Raw genomic sequence first — 13,545 nt, 5'->3', positions numbered from 1 at the left:
GCAGTACTTTCATAAGTGTCATCTGTTTGCTAATAAGTGTATAGAATGATTTTCATTTAGGATTGTGTGTTCAACAGTATGAGATCAACACTGTTTTCTCAACGTAGAGATCCATCAATGGAGGAAGTACGCATTCGGTACCTGCTGTTTATAACTTCTGTCTTCAGCACTATATGCTTTAAAAGCCGTCTAAGCAACCCTTGTCAACAAAAAGGCTTTATTTCTGAAGATGAATTTCAGTTATATATAAAAATGATTAAATATCAAGTTTTGATAATTTTTCGTAGACTTTTTGATGTCCTGATAATAAAGCTTTTCATAATAATAAAATTAATTCTTTATCCATTCATCTGTTGGTGGATACTTAGGTTGCTTTTGTATCTTAGCTTTTATAAATAATGTTGCTATGAGCATTGAGATGTATATATCTTTTTGTGGAATTGCTGGATCATGTGGTAGTTCTATTTTAATTTTCTGAAGAATCTTCATACTGTTTTCCATAATGGCTGTACCAATTTACATTGCCACCAACAATATACCACGTTCCCTTTTCTCTACATCCTTGCCAACATTTATTATTTGTTGTCTTTCTGATGATAGCCATTCTAACAGGTGTGGCAAGATAGGCAAAGGAGATTGAGGGACACCATAATAGACGTAAATAAGATAACAAGGTTGCAAAAACAAGGAATATAGCCAATATTTTATAACAACTTTAAATGGAGTATAATCTATAAAAATATTGAATCGCTATATTGTACACTTGAAACTCATATAGTATTGTAAATCAATTAAACTTCAATTTTAAAAAGTTCTAAAAACCTTCTGATCCATTTGTGAGAAACTGGGAGGAATGAGATATTGATCTCTTTTTCATTTTGTCCACTTCCTCATCCATGAACATTAAAGTTGTATAATAGGAGAATGGCTAAAATTTGGTGGAAAGTGTTGATCTTATTTGGAATAGGTAGCAAGAGGCTTCATTTCCCTTTTTTGTCTTTGATACCTCCGATACTATATCTGGAAGATTTGTAGTTCATTCTTTTTTAAAAATTGTTATTTATTTGTTCTTGGCTGCACTGGGTCTTCATTGCTGCATGTGGGCTTTCTGTAATTGTGAGCGGGGCTAATCTAGTTGCCGTGTGTGGGCTTCTCATTGCGGTGGCTCCTCTCGCTGCGGAGCATGGGCTCTAGGGCGTGGGGGCTTCAGTAGTCGTGGCTGTTGGGCTCAGTAGTTGTGGCGCTCAGCCTTAGTTGCCCCATGGCATATGGGATCTTCCCGGACCAGGGATCAAACCCATGTCCCCTGCACTGGCAGGTGAATTCTTAACCACTGGACCACCAGGGAAGTCCTGTGGGTCATTCTTGATTTACAAGGTGGAAATATCATGTACCTAGGGTGCTCTCTAACTACTGCTTTTCTTTTTCTCTAGGCAACATATGTGTTCTTAAAAGCTGCAATTTTGAGTATGCTTCCAGAAGAGGATGTGGTAGCAACGAAAGAGGATGTGGTAACTTTATTCAGGTAAGCTCATGATGAGTTCCAGACCTATATACCCAGCTCCCATTTACCACCTTCACTTAGGTATGTCGAAACATTCAAAACTCCCTAATAAACCTATGTTCTTTACTCTCCCAATGATTGGAACTGCTAGTAGCAAGGCAAAAACCCATAATACTTGTATCACCAACAGTGCCCTGTCCCTCTGTTCCCCGTTGAGAGGAGAGGTATAGATAAAAGCATAGGGGGAGTAATAGTTGAGATGAGGTCTGAAGGAGCTGCAGAGGCAGGTGGAGAGTTGTGTTGATACAGTTTCAGACCAAAGGAACAGGATATGCGAGGACCCTGTTCTAGGAAGGAGCACTGCACATTAAAGGAACTAAAGCAAAGCTGATGTTGGCAGGACATAATGCTACATTTAGTATATAGGCCAAAATAAAACTAACATCCAGGGTTACTCAAAATATGTCTCACAGAATACAGAATTTAAAAAAAAAAGACAAAGTCTATGGCCATACCACCCTGAACATGTCTGATCTTGTCTAATCCCAGAAGCTAAGCAGAGTCGGAGCTGGTTTGTACTTGGATGGGAGGCTGCCTGGGAATACTATGTGCTGTAGACTTAAAAAATAAGACAAGATGTCTTAGTGACACAGAGATCATTAGTATCCCATGCAGGAAATGATAAGGTTATAGAATGGAGGTAGAAACCAGACTGGGGTTGGCTAAAGAGTGAATGAGATACAAAGAAATGAACAGAGTTAAGCATAAATACATTAAGCGATAGAGAAAGTTGGAGGGAAATGTAATATCAAAGAATATATTAATGGGAGAGATCTGAGCATTCTCAAAAACCACCGGGAAGGACCCAGTTCAGAAAGACAGTTGTACATACAAGTGAGAAATGGGATAACTGACCTTTGTAAGGCTGTTGAAAAATCAGGAGGAGATAGACTCCAAAGCACTGATGGCAGGACTGGCTTTATTTAGAGGGAGGATCAGGTCCTCTGTTGTATCACGCAGGAAGAAGTCCAGAGCAGGCTCAGAGGCATGCCAGCTCGTGTGTGGAGGCAGGGCTGTCTGTTGAGAGCGAAGGAGAAAGGAGTGGGCTGGAGCCTGGGGAGGATGGAGAATGTTTGGAATCATTGTTGCAGAGAGTGGGACAGAGAGAAGCACAGGACAGGGAATGGCAGGCAGTGCGAGAGCTCATTGGAGGTTGGTGTTGAATGTACCGTGACACCAACCTGTTTTCGTTGCAGGAAGATGAGCGCAACAGCTAGGCATTGGCAAGGGAGTCTGGGAAATAAGCTAGAGCCTGCAGCAGTAAAGCTTGCCTGCAGGGCAGGCTAAGCAGGTGTGGAGGGACGGGGAGAAAGAAGACTGCTGAGTTGGGAGAAAGTTGAAAGACAAAGAGGACCGAAAGTCTCATTAGAACAGCCAGCGTTATAGTGAGGAGGATGGTTGGTGTGCTTGAGTTTGTGCTCCGATGTAGAAAAGTTACAGATGATGAAATGACCTAAGATACAACTGTGGGTGGCTGTTGTAGAAAGGAGGACGTGACCTCTGGAGATGAGGTAGGTAGGGGAACAGAGAAGCCCCACTGCATTCTTTAAACATAATTGATGACAAACACTTTTAATGGAATACTATATTCTGTGGCCACGTTATGACAAGTAAGGGCTTGTCTGTACCCTCAGACTTGGCAGAACAGATTTGAAGGTATGACCAGGACAACTTTGTCATGCTTTTTAGAAACTGGACCATGTATATACTAACTGTAGAATCTACATTAGTGGGAGCCATGGGCTGCCACCTGCTACTGGTAAAATGCATTTCCTTGTTTCACACACACGACAACAAATGGAATGGAATGTTCAGATATATTGGGATCTTTTACATCTCAGTTTCCTCCACTCCAAAATAAATTTTCTCTGCATCAAAATAATTTCTGTGAAACATGTAACTAATCTTATTTTCAGGCAAAATCTTGAAGTCTGCTATATGTGTGATAGCATCTAACTTGTTGAGATACTGAGAGGAGAATCCCCCCAAATGAATGTTCTCTTCATTACAGACTGTGATCCCTGACTCAGGAGGTTTCATGTCCTCTGCATGCCTCTGACCCTCTCCCTCAACCCCCACCTCGAATGTCCACTGCCTTTTCCACTGATATAATTAACATTCATGATGGGCATTCTGGTTTAAAACCATACCCGTTTGTACTCCTAAAAGTAATGTTATATGTCAGTTATACTTCATTTAAAAAACCCCATATCTCAAGATTGTGCTGAGAAATAACATAACACAAGCTTGGCTTCATATGGAATGCTTTTTCTCTCATTGCATCTTCCTCTTTCTTTCAGTGGTGTAATTAGATATTTCCCTAAATTCCTTCTTGGTGACCCGTTTGGTGCATTTACAAGATTGTGTATGAGAAAGTGCCCTACAAATATGTAGCCTCTATTCTCATTTTTCTGTGCTTGTGAATTTTATAATTGGAATTTCTTAGAATTTTGAGAGGAAGATTGTAAGCATGCTATGTGTTCTTAGCTGATTATTTTCAAAATCACCTACGCTTGGGAAACATTTTCTCAAATTATGCATGAGTAGATGACTCTTTTTGAGCCACTTTTATCAGAGAAGCCATGGACTGTAGCTCACCAGATTCCTCTTGTCCGCAGAATTCTCTAGGCAAGAATACTGGTTGGGTAGCTATTCCCTTCTCCAGGAGATCTTCCTGACCCAGGGATCAAACCTAGGTCTCCCACATTGCAGGTAGATTCTTCACCATCTGAGCCACCAGGGAAGCCACTATTAGGTCTGAGGTGGTCTAAATTTGCATTTTGAACAGGGTTCCTGGTGGTGCTGATCCACTGCTCTGGGGAGCGCAGCATAACAGGGATAGGTATAAATACTGCATGTGTTCTGATGACCTTTCACTGGAACTGGGGCTCTTCACAGACAGGTGGATGGCTTGAAGCAGAGAATTGCTGGGAAATCGATCCCTACTGAGAAGTTTGCTGTGAGGAAGGCTCGACGTTACTCTCCCTCGTTGCCAGCACCCGTGAAGCTCGTTTTGCCTGCCCTGGTATCTGCCTTTATTTACTTACTCTTTGCATCCTAGAAATACATTGTCTAGTTTCAGGGGTAGGGAGAACATCTAACTTTTGTTGTGAAGTTTGCTCAATTAAAAATCATTGTGTTGGATAAAGGCTATTTATAAAGTATATCATTCAAGTCTTAACCGTAACTCTAGGAGAGGAATTTTTCTTTGTAGCCTCATTTGACAAATAAGGAAATTCAGAGAGAGGTGAGTTGGCATATTTGAAGTTGAGTTGAATTATAATGCAAGCCACAGATGTAACTACTTTTTCTAGCTGCTACCTTCAAAATCAAAAGGTAAAAAAATTAAAAAGTAGAAGGACACATGATAATCATTTTCAAAATATTGGTTTAACCCGGTTTATGCAAAATTTTTGGAGTAGGAAATGGCTACCCATTCCAGTATTCTTGCCTGGAAACTTCCATGGACAGAGGAGCCTGGCGGGCTACAGTCTATGGGGTCGCCAAGAGTCAGAAACCACTGAACGACTGAGCACACGTGCACGCGTGCAAAATTTTGTCATTTGAGCGTGTAATCTCTAAAATTTATTAATGAGATTTCACATTCTTTTATATTGTGCTCATCCACTGAAGTCTGGTGCATGTTTTATGCTTAGAGCGTGCCTAAGTTTGAACCAGCCACATTGCTCCAGAGCCATACGTGGCTGGTAGCTTCTGTTGTAGCCTAATGCTGGAGCTCCCATTCTTGATCAGTGTGCCATTTAGGTTAGGCTTCATGAAAAGCATAATTTCAAGTTAAATGGTCTTAATGCAGATTTCTTTAAAAAGTACTGAATATATCAAATTACAGTAACTTTTGGGGTCTAGTTTATGTGAGTAGTCAAGTAACACAGGGAACCTGTTTAGTGCAAGCTGACATCTGCTGTCCTTTTTTGGAGGTTCCTGATTTTTTCTTTTGATTCCAGAGTATATTCAATTATTCCCCTTTAACAGTTGCTTACTTTCCAGTTTTTATTACCACAAACAGGCTACAATGAATATTCTTCTATAGCTCTCTTTGTACATGGGCATATAATTCTCTGGGAGAGATGTTTAGAAGTAGAATTCCAAGTTGTAGGGCATATGCATTTAATACTTGGACTTTGCCAGATTGCTCTCCAGAAGGGCTGTACTGATTTAAATTCCTACCAACAGTGTTTTATTTTTTTAATGTGTGATTGAGCTTTTCATGTGCTTGTTCATTTTTACATCTTATTTCATGAATTGTTGTTCATGGGCTTTCTTCCCTAATTTTTTTATTAGGTTATTTATTATTTTATCATTGACTTATAAATTACAAAGTGAGTGAAGGTCACTCAGCCGTGTCTGACTCTTTGTGACCCCATGGACTATACAGCCCATGGAATTCTCCAGGCCATAATACTGGAGTAGGTAGCCGTTTCCTTCTCCAGGGGATCTTCCCAGCCCAGGGATCGAACCCAGGTCTCCTGCATTGCAGGCGGATTCTTTACCAACTGAGCCACCAGGGAAACCGCATTGACTTATAGGAGCTCTTTAAATATTCTGTGAGAAAGAACACTGCAGCTCCTCACAGGTGTCGTTGGGGGCTAGCCTGCACCGAGTACCTCAGCCCAGGTATTTCCTGTTTAAGAAAAACAATCTCAGAGAGCACTACCCTGAGACCAGGTTGTGCCTGGTCTGTGCCTGTGATGCAATGAGATAAAAATGTGGCCACTCTGTAAATCATATCTGAGCACAGGTAAAAAGAAGAACACAATGCAAATCACAAAAATGACCAAACATCCTCCTTTTCCAGCTAATATGGGAGCCTGCTACTGTTTCACCCATGACACCTTTCAGCTCCATTCCTGCCTCATTCTTATCAAGTGATTAATGCTGGGAGATTTTTTTCTTTCCATGTCACAGAACTTCCCTGGGATTTTTCTAGAGCACCATAGTCCTTTCTCCATCCTAAAACTTAGATGCTTGTGTATACATATGATGTATATGTTGCTCTGATTGCTAAGGGCCTTAAGGAAGATTAACTCAGAGCACTTCTTTCTCCAGGGCTAAGTGTGTAGAATTGGCTTGAATTTGTGGTAACTAGGAATTTTACCAAAATCTTGTATTTCATAAAATGACCAGTTCACATACAAACTTTTTTTTTTCTGATAAAATGTTCCATCAATAAAAACAAAATTTTTAAAAATCATCATCAGTTTAAATAAATATTCCAAAAGTTATTGAACTCTTACACGATTAGCAATAAGAAAATTTAGATGTAAAACAAAAGAGTGCTGTGATCTTAGTTTTCAGTCCCAAAAGGTGAAAATGACTTTGCTGTCACTCAACTCCAGTGTATTTTCCTCATTTCTACTGCTTCCCTGTAAGAGGCTGTTCAAACAATCTTAACATATTTTACCATTTTTTTTATTTCCAAGGAGATTCTAATTATCCTGCTTACTTCGTACCTTTCAAAATATGAACTGAACTACCAGGAAGATTAGAAAAATATTTTCAAGCAAGAGCACATTTGCTTTTGGTCCAGAAAAAAAAAAGAAAAATTCTCATCTGTTAGCCTATTAAATGTAATTTGCAATGATAAATCATTAGTTTACATTTTTAGGGGCTGTCATTCTGCCATATGGCCTTTAAATGAATGTATTTTCTGCATATTGGATTGCATTACTGGACTGTCACATGTTTTTAATGGTATAAAAGAACCTGAGCCAGGTAAAATATTTCCTGTGTTCATTTGCTGTGATGTCCTTGGAAACATTTTATATAAACAATTGGCAGATATAGAAAAAATGTTTCCCTTTACTTAAGAGCAACAACAAAAATTTATGTTTGAATTGTTCATATTATCATTTAAAAATATTATATTTATTTCTATCTGTAATCTGTTATCTTCCAAAAGGAATGGATACCAGTAGGTGCTTAGTAAATACTTGTCAGATAAATGAGCAAATTATTTTTTCAGTGAAGACACAATATACTATATATACTGAACTATTTTGTAGTATAAAAGCCAAAAAGCATTAAAAACATTAAATAAAGTGAAAAAATCGGAGATTAAATCACTAAACTCCAAATGAAGAAAGCTAAGAAAAATGATCTCTAAATGTCTTGAGATCACTAGCAACTGAGGCAAAACACTCACACGTGGCTTTGTTGTTGTAAAGAACACCAAATGACCTCACGTAATTGTGAATGGTTTCTCATTTTTCCTCATTAGGAAATGATGTATGTTTGGAATGGTTTTCCACTAGTGAGCAAGAGAAAAGACCTTTCTGAAAATCTGTTGGTAACCGTTGAAAAGGCCGAGGCAGCTCTACAAAGTGAGAGTAAGTATGAAAAGCGAGAGCCTGGAAATCTTTACGGCTGCCCCCTCCCGTCCTTTCCCCGTGCACATCTGCTCATGTTGATCTGTGTGCGTGATGAGAACAAAAGAGCTTGAGCCGCAGGTGTCTGGCTGATTGCAGTCAGGATGGAGGGAAGATACCTGACACAACACGGGTGAGCCTCGGGCACGGATGGTCCGTGGGGACCTGAGGCTCCGTGAAAGAAGCCAGAGGCAAAAGACAGCAGAGTGTGTGATTCCGTTTATATAAAATATCGAGGATAAATCAGTCCATAAAGACGGAAAGCAGATTAGTGGCTGCCAAGGGGTGGAGAACTGGGGGTGTGTGATATGCGGAGGATTAAATTATTGTCTGTGACTCCAGGGATGAGCACCTCATTTAGATCATTTTTTACTTTGGCCACAGCATGGGGCTGAAATGTTTAATGAGATTTCTCTTTACAAGTACCTTTAAAAAATTAAACATTACATTTGAAAAATGTAGGTGAAAAAAGTCACCCATGTTTTTCCTACTATGCACAATTAATTTAGAGTTTCTGTTTATGCCCACTTAGATTTATTTTTATAGTTATGATCATAGTGTATCTGGACATACTCTAGCCTATATCTTTTCATTTATTATATCATAACCTTTCCTCTCATTGAGATAAAACTGACGTATAACACTATATTAGTTTCGGATGTACAATGTAATGATTTGATATTTGTACACATTGCAGGATCACCATAATAAGTCTAGTAAATGTCTTTCACCATACATCATTACAAAAATTTTTTTCTTTTGTTGAGAACTTTGAAAATCTACTCTCTTAGCAACTTTCAAATATGCAATATAGTATTAGCTGTAGTCACCATTTGTACTTGACATCTTCATGACTTAGTTGTTTTATAGCTGACTTCAGTCCAGTTCGGTCTCTTAGTCATGTCCAGCTCTTTGTGACTCCATGGACTGCAGCATGCCAGGCTTCCCTGTCCATCACTAACTCCCAGATTTTGCTCAAACTCATGTCCATTGAGTTGGTGATGCCATCCAACCATCTCATCCTCTGTCGTCCCCTTCCCCTCCTGCCTTCAATCTTTCCCAGCATCAGGGTCTTTTCCAGTGAGTCAGTTCTTCGCATCAGGTGGCCAAAGTACTGGAGTTTCAGCTTTGGCAAAAGTCCTTCCAGTGAATATTCAGGACTGATTTCTTTTAGGATTGACTAGTTTGATCTCCTTGCAGTCCAGGGGACTCTCAAGAGCCTTCTCCAACACCACAGTTCAAAAGCATCAATTCTTCGGTGCTCGGGTTTCTTTACAGTCCAACTTTCACATCCATACATGACTACTGGAAAAACCATAGCATTGACTAGATGGACCTTTATTGGCAGAGTAATGTCTCTCCTTTTAAATACGCTGTCTAGGTTGGTCATAGCTCTTCTTCCAAGGAGCAAGCCTCTTTTAATTTCATGGCTGCAGTCACCATCTGCAGTGATTTTGGAGCCCAAGAAATAGTCTTTCACTGTTTCCGTTGTTTCCCCATCTATTTGCCATGAAGTGATGGGACTGGATGCCATTATCATAGTTTTTTGAATGTTGAGTTTTAAGCCAGCTTTTTCACTCTTCTCTTTCATTTTCATCAAGAGGCTCTTTAGTTCTTCTTCGCTTTCTGCCATAAGGGTGGTGTCATCTGCATATCAGGTTATTGATATTTCTCCCAGTAATCTTGATTCCAGCTTGCGCTTCATCCAGCCCAGCATTTTGCATCATATACTCTGTATATAAGTTAAATAAGCGGGGTGATGATATACAGCCTTGATGTACTCCTTTCTCGATTTGGAACCAGTCTGTTGTCCCATGTCCAGTTCTATCTGTTGCTTCTTGCTGCTGCTGCTGCTGCTAAGTCGCTTCAGTTGTGTCCGACCCAATAGATGGCAGCCCACCAGGCTCTGCCATCCTTGGGATTCTCCAGGCAAGAACACTGGAGTAGGTTGCCATTTTCCTTCTCCAATGCATGAAAGTGAAAAGTGAAAGTGAAGTTGCTCAGTTGTGTCCGACTCTTCGTGACTCCATGGACTGCAGCCTACCAGGCTCCTCCATCCATGGGATTTTCCAGGCAAGAGTACTGGAGTGGGTTCCCATTGCCTTCTCCTTTGCTTCTTGACCTGCATACAGATTTCTCAAGAGGCAGGTAAGGTGGTCTGGTATTCCCATTTTTTAAGAATTTTCCACAGTTTGTTGTGATCCACACAGTCAAAGGCTTTGGCATAGTCAATAAAGCAGAAGTAGATGTTTTTCTGGAACTCTCTTGCTTTTTTGATGATCCAACGGATGTTGGCATTTGATCTCTGGTTCCTTTGCCTTTTCTAAATCCAGCTTTAACATCTGGAAGTTCATGGTTCATGTACGATTGAAGCCTGGCTTGGAAGATTTTAAGCATTGCTTTGCTAGCGTGTGAGATGAGTGCAGGTGGGCAGTTGTTGGCTCATTCTTTGGCATTGCCTTTCTTTGGGATTGGAATGAAAACTGACCTTTTCCAGTCCTGTGGCCACTGCTGAGTCTTCCAAATTTGCTGGCATATTGAGTGCAGCACTTCCACAGCCTCATCTTTTATGATTTGAAATAGCTCAACTGGGATTCTATCACCTCCACTAGCTTTGTTTGTCGTGATGCTTCCTAAGGCCACTTGACTTCACATTTCAGGATGCGAAGTCTGGCTCTAGCTGAGTGATCACACCATCATGGTTATCTAGGTCATGAAGGTTTGTTTGTACAGTTCTTCTGTGTATTCTTGCCAGCTCTTCTTAATATCTTCAGCTTTTGTTAGGTCCATACCATTCTGTCCTTCATCAAGCCCATCTTTGCATGAAATGTTCCCTTGGTATCTCTAATTTTTTTGAAGAGATCTTTAGTCTTTCCCATTCTATTGTTACATTGATCACTGAAGAAGCCTTTCTTAGCTCTCCTTGCTATTCTTTGGAACGCTGCATTCAGATGGGTATATCTTTCCTTTTCACCTTTGCCTTATATCTGGGAGTTTGTACATTTTGACCTCTTCACATATTCCTCCTACTCCTCAAGCTCTTGCCCCTGACAACCTGTCTATTCCCTATATCTATGAGCTTTTATTTCTTTAGGTTTCACATAGAAGTGAGAACATAGGGTGTTCATCTGACTTTTGTTCACTTAGCATTAGTACCTTCAAGGTCCATCATGTTGTTGCAGATGGAACACTTTGATTCTTTTTCATGGCTGAATGTTCCATTTTACACACACACACAGACACATATTTCACATTTCCTTTATCCATTCATCCATTGATGGATACTTAGATCTTTTCCATGCTTGTCTGTTGTAAATAATGCAATGAACATGAACATGCATATATCTTTTTGAGATAGTATTTTTTTTTCAGATAAATATGCAGAGGTGGGGTTACTGGATCATATGGTAGTTTATCATAAATGTTTTAATTCTTTCTAGGTAACCCTTGTAATAATTTCAAGAGCTTCCTGGCATTCCATGGAGATAATATATCATAATTTAACCAACTCTTTCAGTATTGTTGGGCATTTAGGCTGCTTTCCATATTTGAAATTATTCTAATTTTAGATTCCCATCAATAGTTCATTCAGTTCAGTTGCTCAGTCGTGTCGAACTCTTTGCGACCCCATGGACTGCAGCATGCCAGGCCTCCCTGTCCATCACTAACTTCGAAAGTTTACCCAAACTCATGTCCATTGAGTTGGTGATACCATCCAACCATCTCATCCTCTGTCGTCCCCTTCTCCTCCTGCCCTCAATCCTTCCCAGCATCAGGGTCTTTTCAAATGAGTGAGGTCTTTGCATCAGGTGGCCAAAATATTGGAGTTTCAGCCTCAACATCAGTCCTTCCAATGAACACCCAGGACTGATCTCCTTTAGGATTGACTGGTTGGATCTCCTTGCAGTCCAAGGGACTCTCAAGAGTCTTCTCCATCATCACAGTTCAAAAGCATCAGTTCTTCGGCACTCAGCTTTCTTTATAGTCCAACTCTCACATTGATATATGACTACTGGAAAAACCTCCTTGACTAGATGGACCTTTGTTGGCAATGTAATGTCTCTGCTTTTAAACATGCTGTCTAGGTTGGTCATAACTTTTCTTCCAAGGAGTAAGCATCTATTAATTAACCCAGTTAGTTAATTAAGCATCTATTAATTAACTATTAATATAGAGTTAATATGTTATAGATATAGATTTAAAATTTTTAGATCTATTATAGATTTTATAATTTTATATCTAAGTTATAATTTAGATATAAAAATTTTATATAGTTTTTTATCTTTATTATAGATAAAGTGAACCTCTTTACATTTTTATATTATCTCCTACATTTTTAATTGCAGGAAAATGCACATAATATAAAATTTGCCATATTAACCATTTTTAAACTGTATGGTCCAGTAGTGCTAAGTATATTCACTCAGTTGTGCAGCCAGTTTTGAGAACTTTTTCATACCCCTTAAACAGTAACTCCCCATTTCCCGCTCTTCACAGTGGTTGGCAGTCACTGTTTTACTCTTTATTACTGTGGATTTGACTCTCTAGAGACTCTATATAGGTGGGATCGTGCAGTCTTTTTCTTCTTGTGCTGCCTATTTCCCTTATCCTAATATCCTCCAGGTATGTCCATGTTGCAGCATGTGTCAGAATTTCCTTCATTTTTAAGGCTGCATAATAATCTGTTGGATCTTTATACCAAATTTTGTTTATCTATTCATCCATCAATGTATATTTGGGTTGCTTCCACTTTTGACTGGGAACAATAATTCTATGAACATGTATATGCAAATATTTCATTCAGATGCTGCTTTCAGTTCTTTTAGATACATGCCTCAAGGTGGATTTGCTAGATCATGTAACATTTCTATTTTTAATTTTTTAAGGAACTGACATACTGTTTTCTCTAGTGGCTGCACCTTTGTACATTCCCACCAACAATACACACAGGTTTCAATTTCTCTACATCCTTGACAGTGCTCAGACATCAGAGCAGATCAGTCACTCAGTCATGTCTGATTCTTTGTGACCCCATGAATCTTAGCACGCCGGGCCTCCCTGTCCATCACCAACTCCCGGAGTTCATTCAAACTCAGGTCCATCGAGTCGGTGATGCCATCCAGCCATCTCATCCTCTGTCATCCCCTTCTCCTCCTGTCCCCAGTCCCTCCCAGCATCAGAGTCTTTTCCAATGAGTCAACTCTTCACATGAGGTGGCCAAAGTACAGGAGTTTCAGCTTTAGCATCATTCCTTCCAAAGAAATCCCAGGGCTGATCTCCTTCAGAATGGACTGGTTGGATCTCCTTGCAGTCCAAGGGACTCTCAAGAGTCTTCTCCAACACCACACTTCAAAAGCATCAATTCTTTGGCGCTCAGCCTTCTTTGCAGTCCAACTCTCACATCCGTAAATGACCACGGGAAAAACCATAGCCTTGACTAGACGGACCTTTGTTGGCAAAGTAATGTCTCTGCTTTTGAATATGCTATCTAGGTTGGTCATAACTTTCCTTCCAAGGAGTAAGCGTCTTTTAATTTCATGGCTGCAGTCACCATCTGTAGTGATTTTGGAGCCCTGAAAAATAAAGTCTGACACC

General features: G+C 39.8%; 1 protein-coding gene across 1 annotated transcript in view; it reads left to right on the top strand.

Moving 5' to 3' along the window:
* TTC39B (tetratricopeptide repeat domain 39B) overlaps positions 1–13,545 on the top strand; it is a 153,429-nt gene that overhangs the window by 126,810 nt on the left and 13,074 nt on the right. Inside the window, 3 exon segments of the mRNA XM_010857028.1 lie at positions 1,346–1,525; positions 4,463–4,589; positions 7,803–7,911. Coding sequence (XP_010855330.1) covers positions 1,346–1,525; positions 4,463–4,589; positions 7,803–7,911 — 416 coding nt within the window.

This window comes from Bison bison, unplaced genomic scaffold (assembly GCF_000754665.1).
Source record: "Bison bison bison isolate TAMUID 2011002044 unplaced genomic scaffold, Bison_UMD1.0 scf7180017864376, whole genome shotgun sequence".
Lineage (NCBI taxonomy): Eukaryota > Metazoa > Chordata > Mammalia > Artiodactyla > Bovidae > Bison > Bison bison.
The sequence above is the reverse complement of the archived record's forward strand: the minus strand, read 5'-3'. Positions and strand labels throughout refer to the sequence as shown.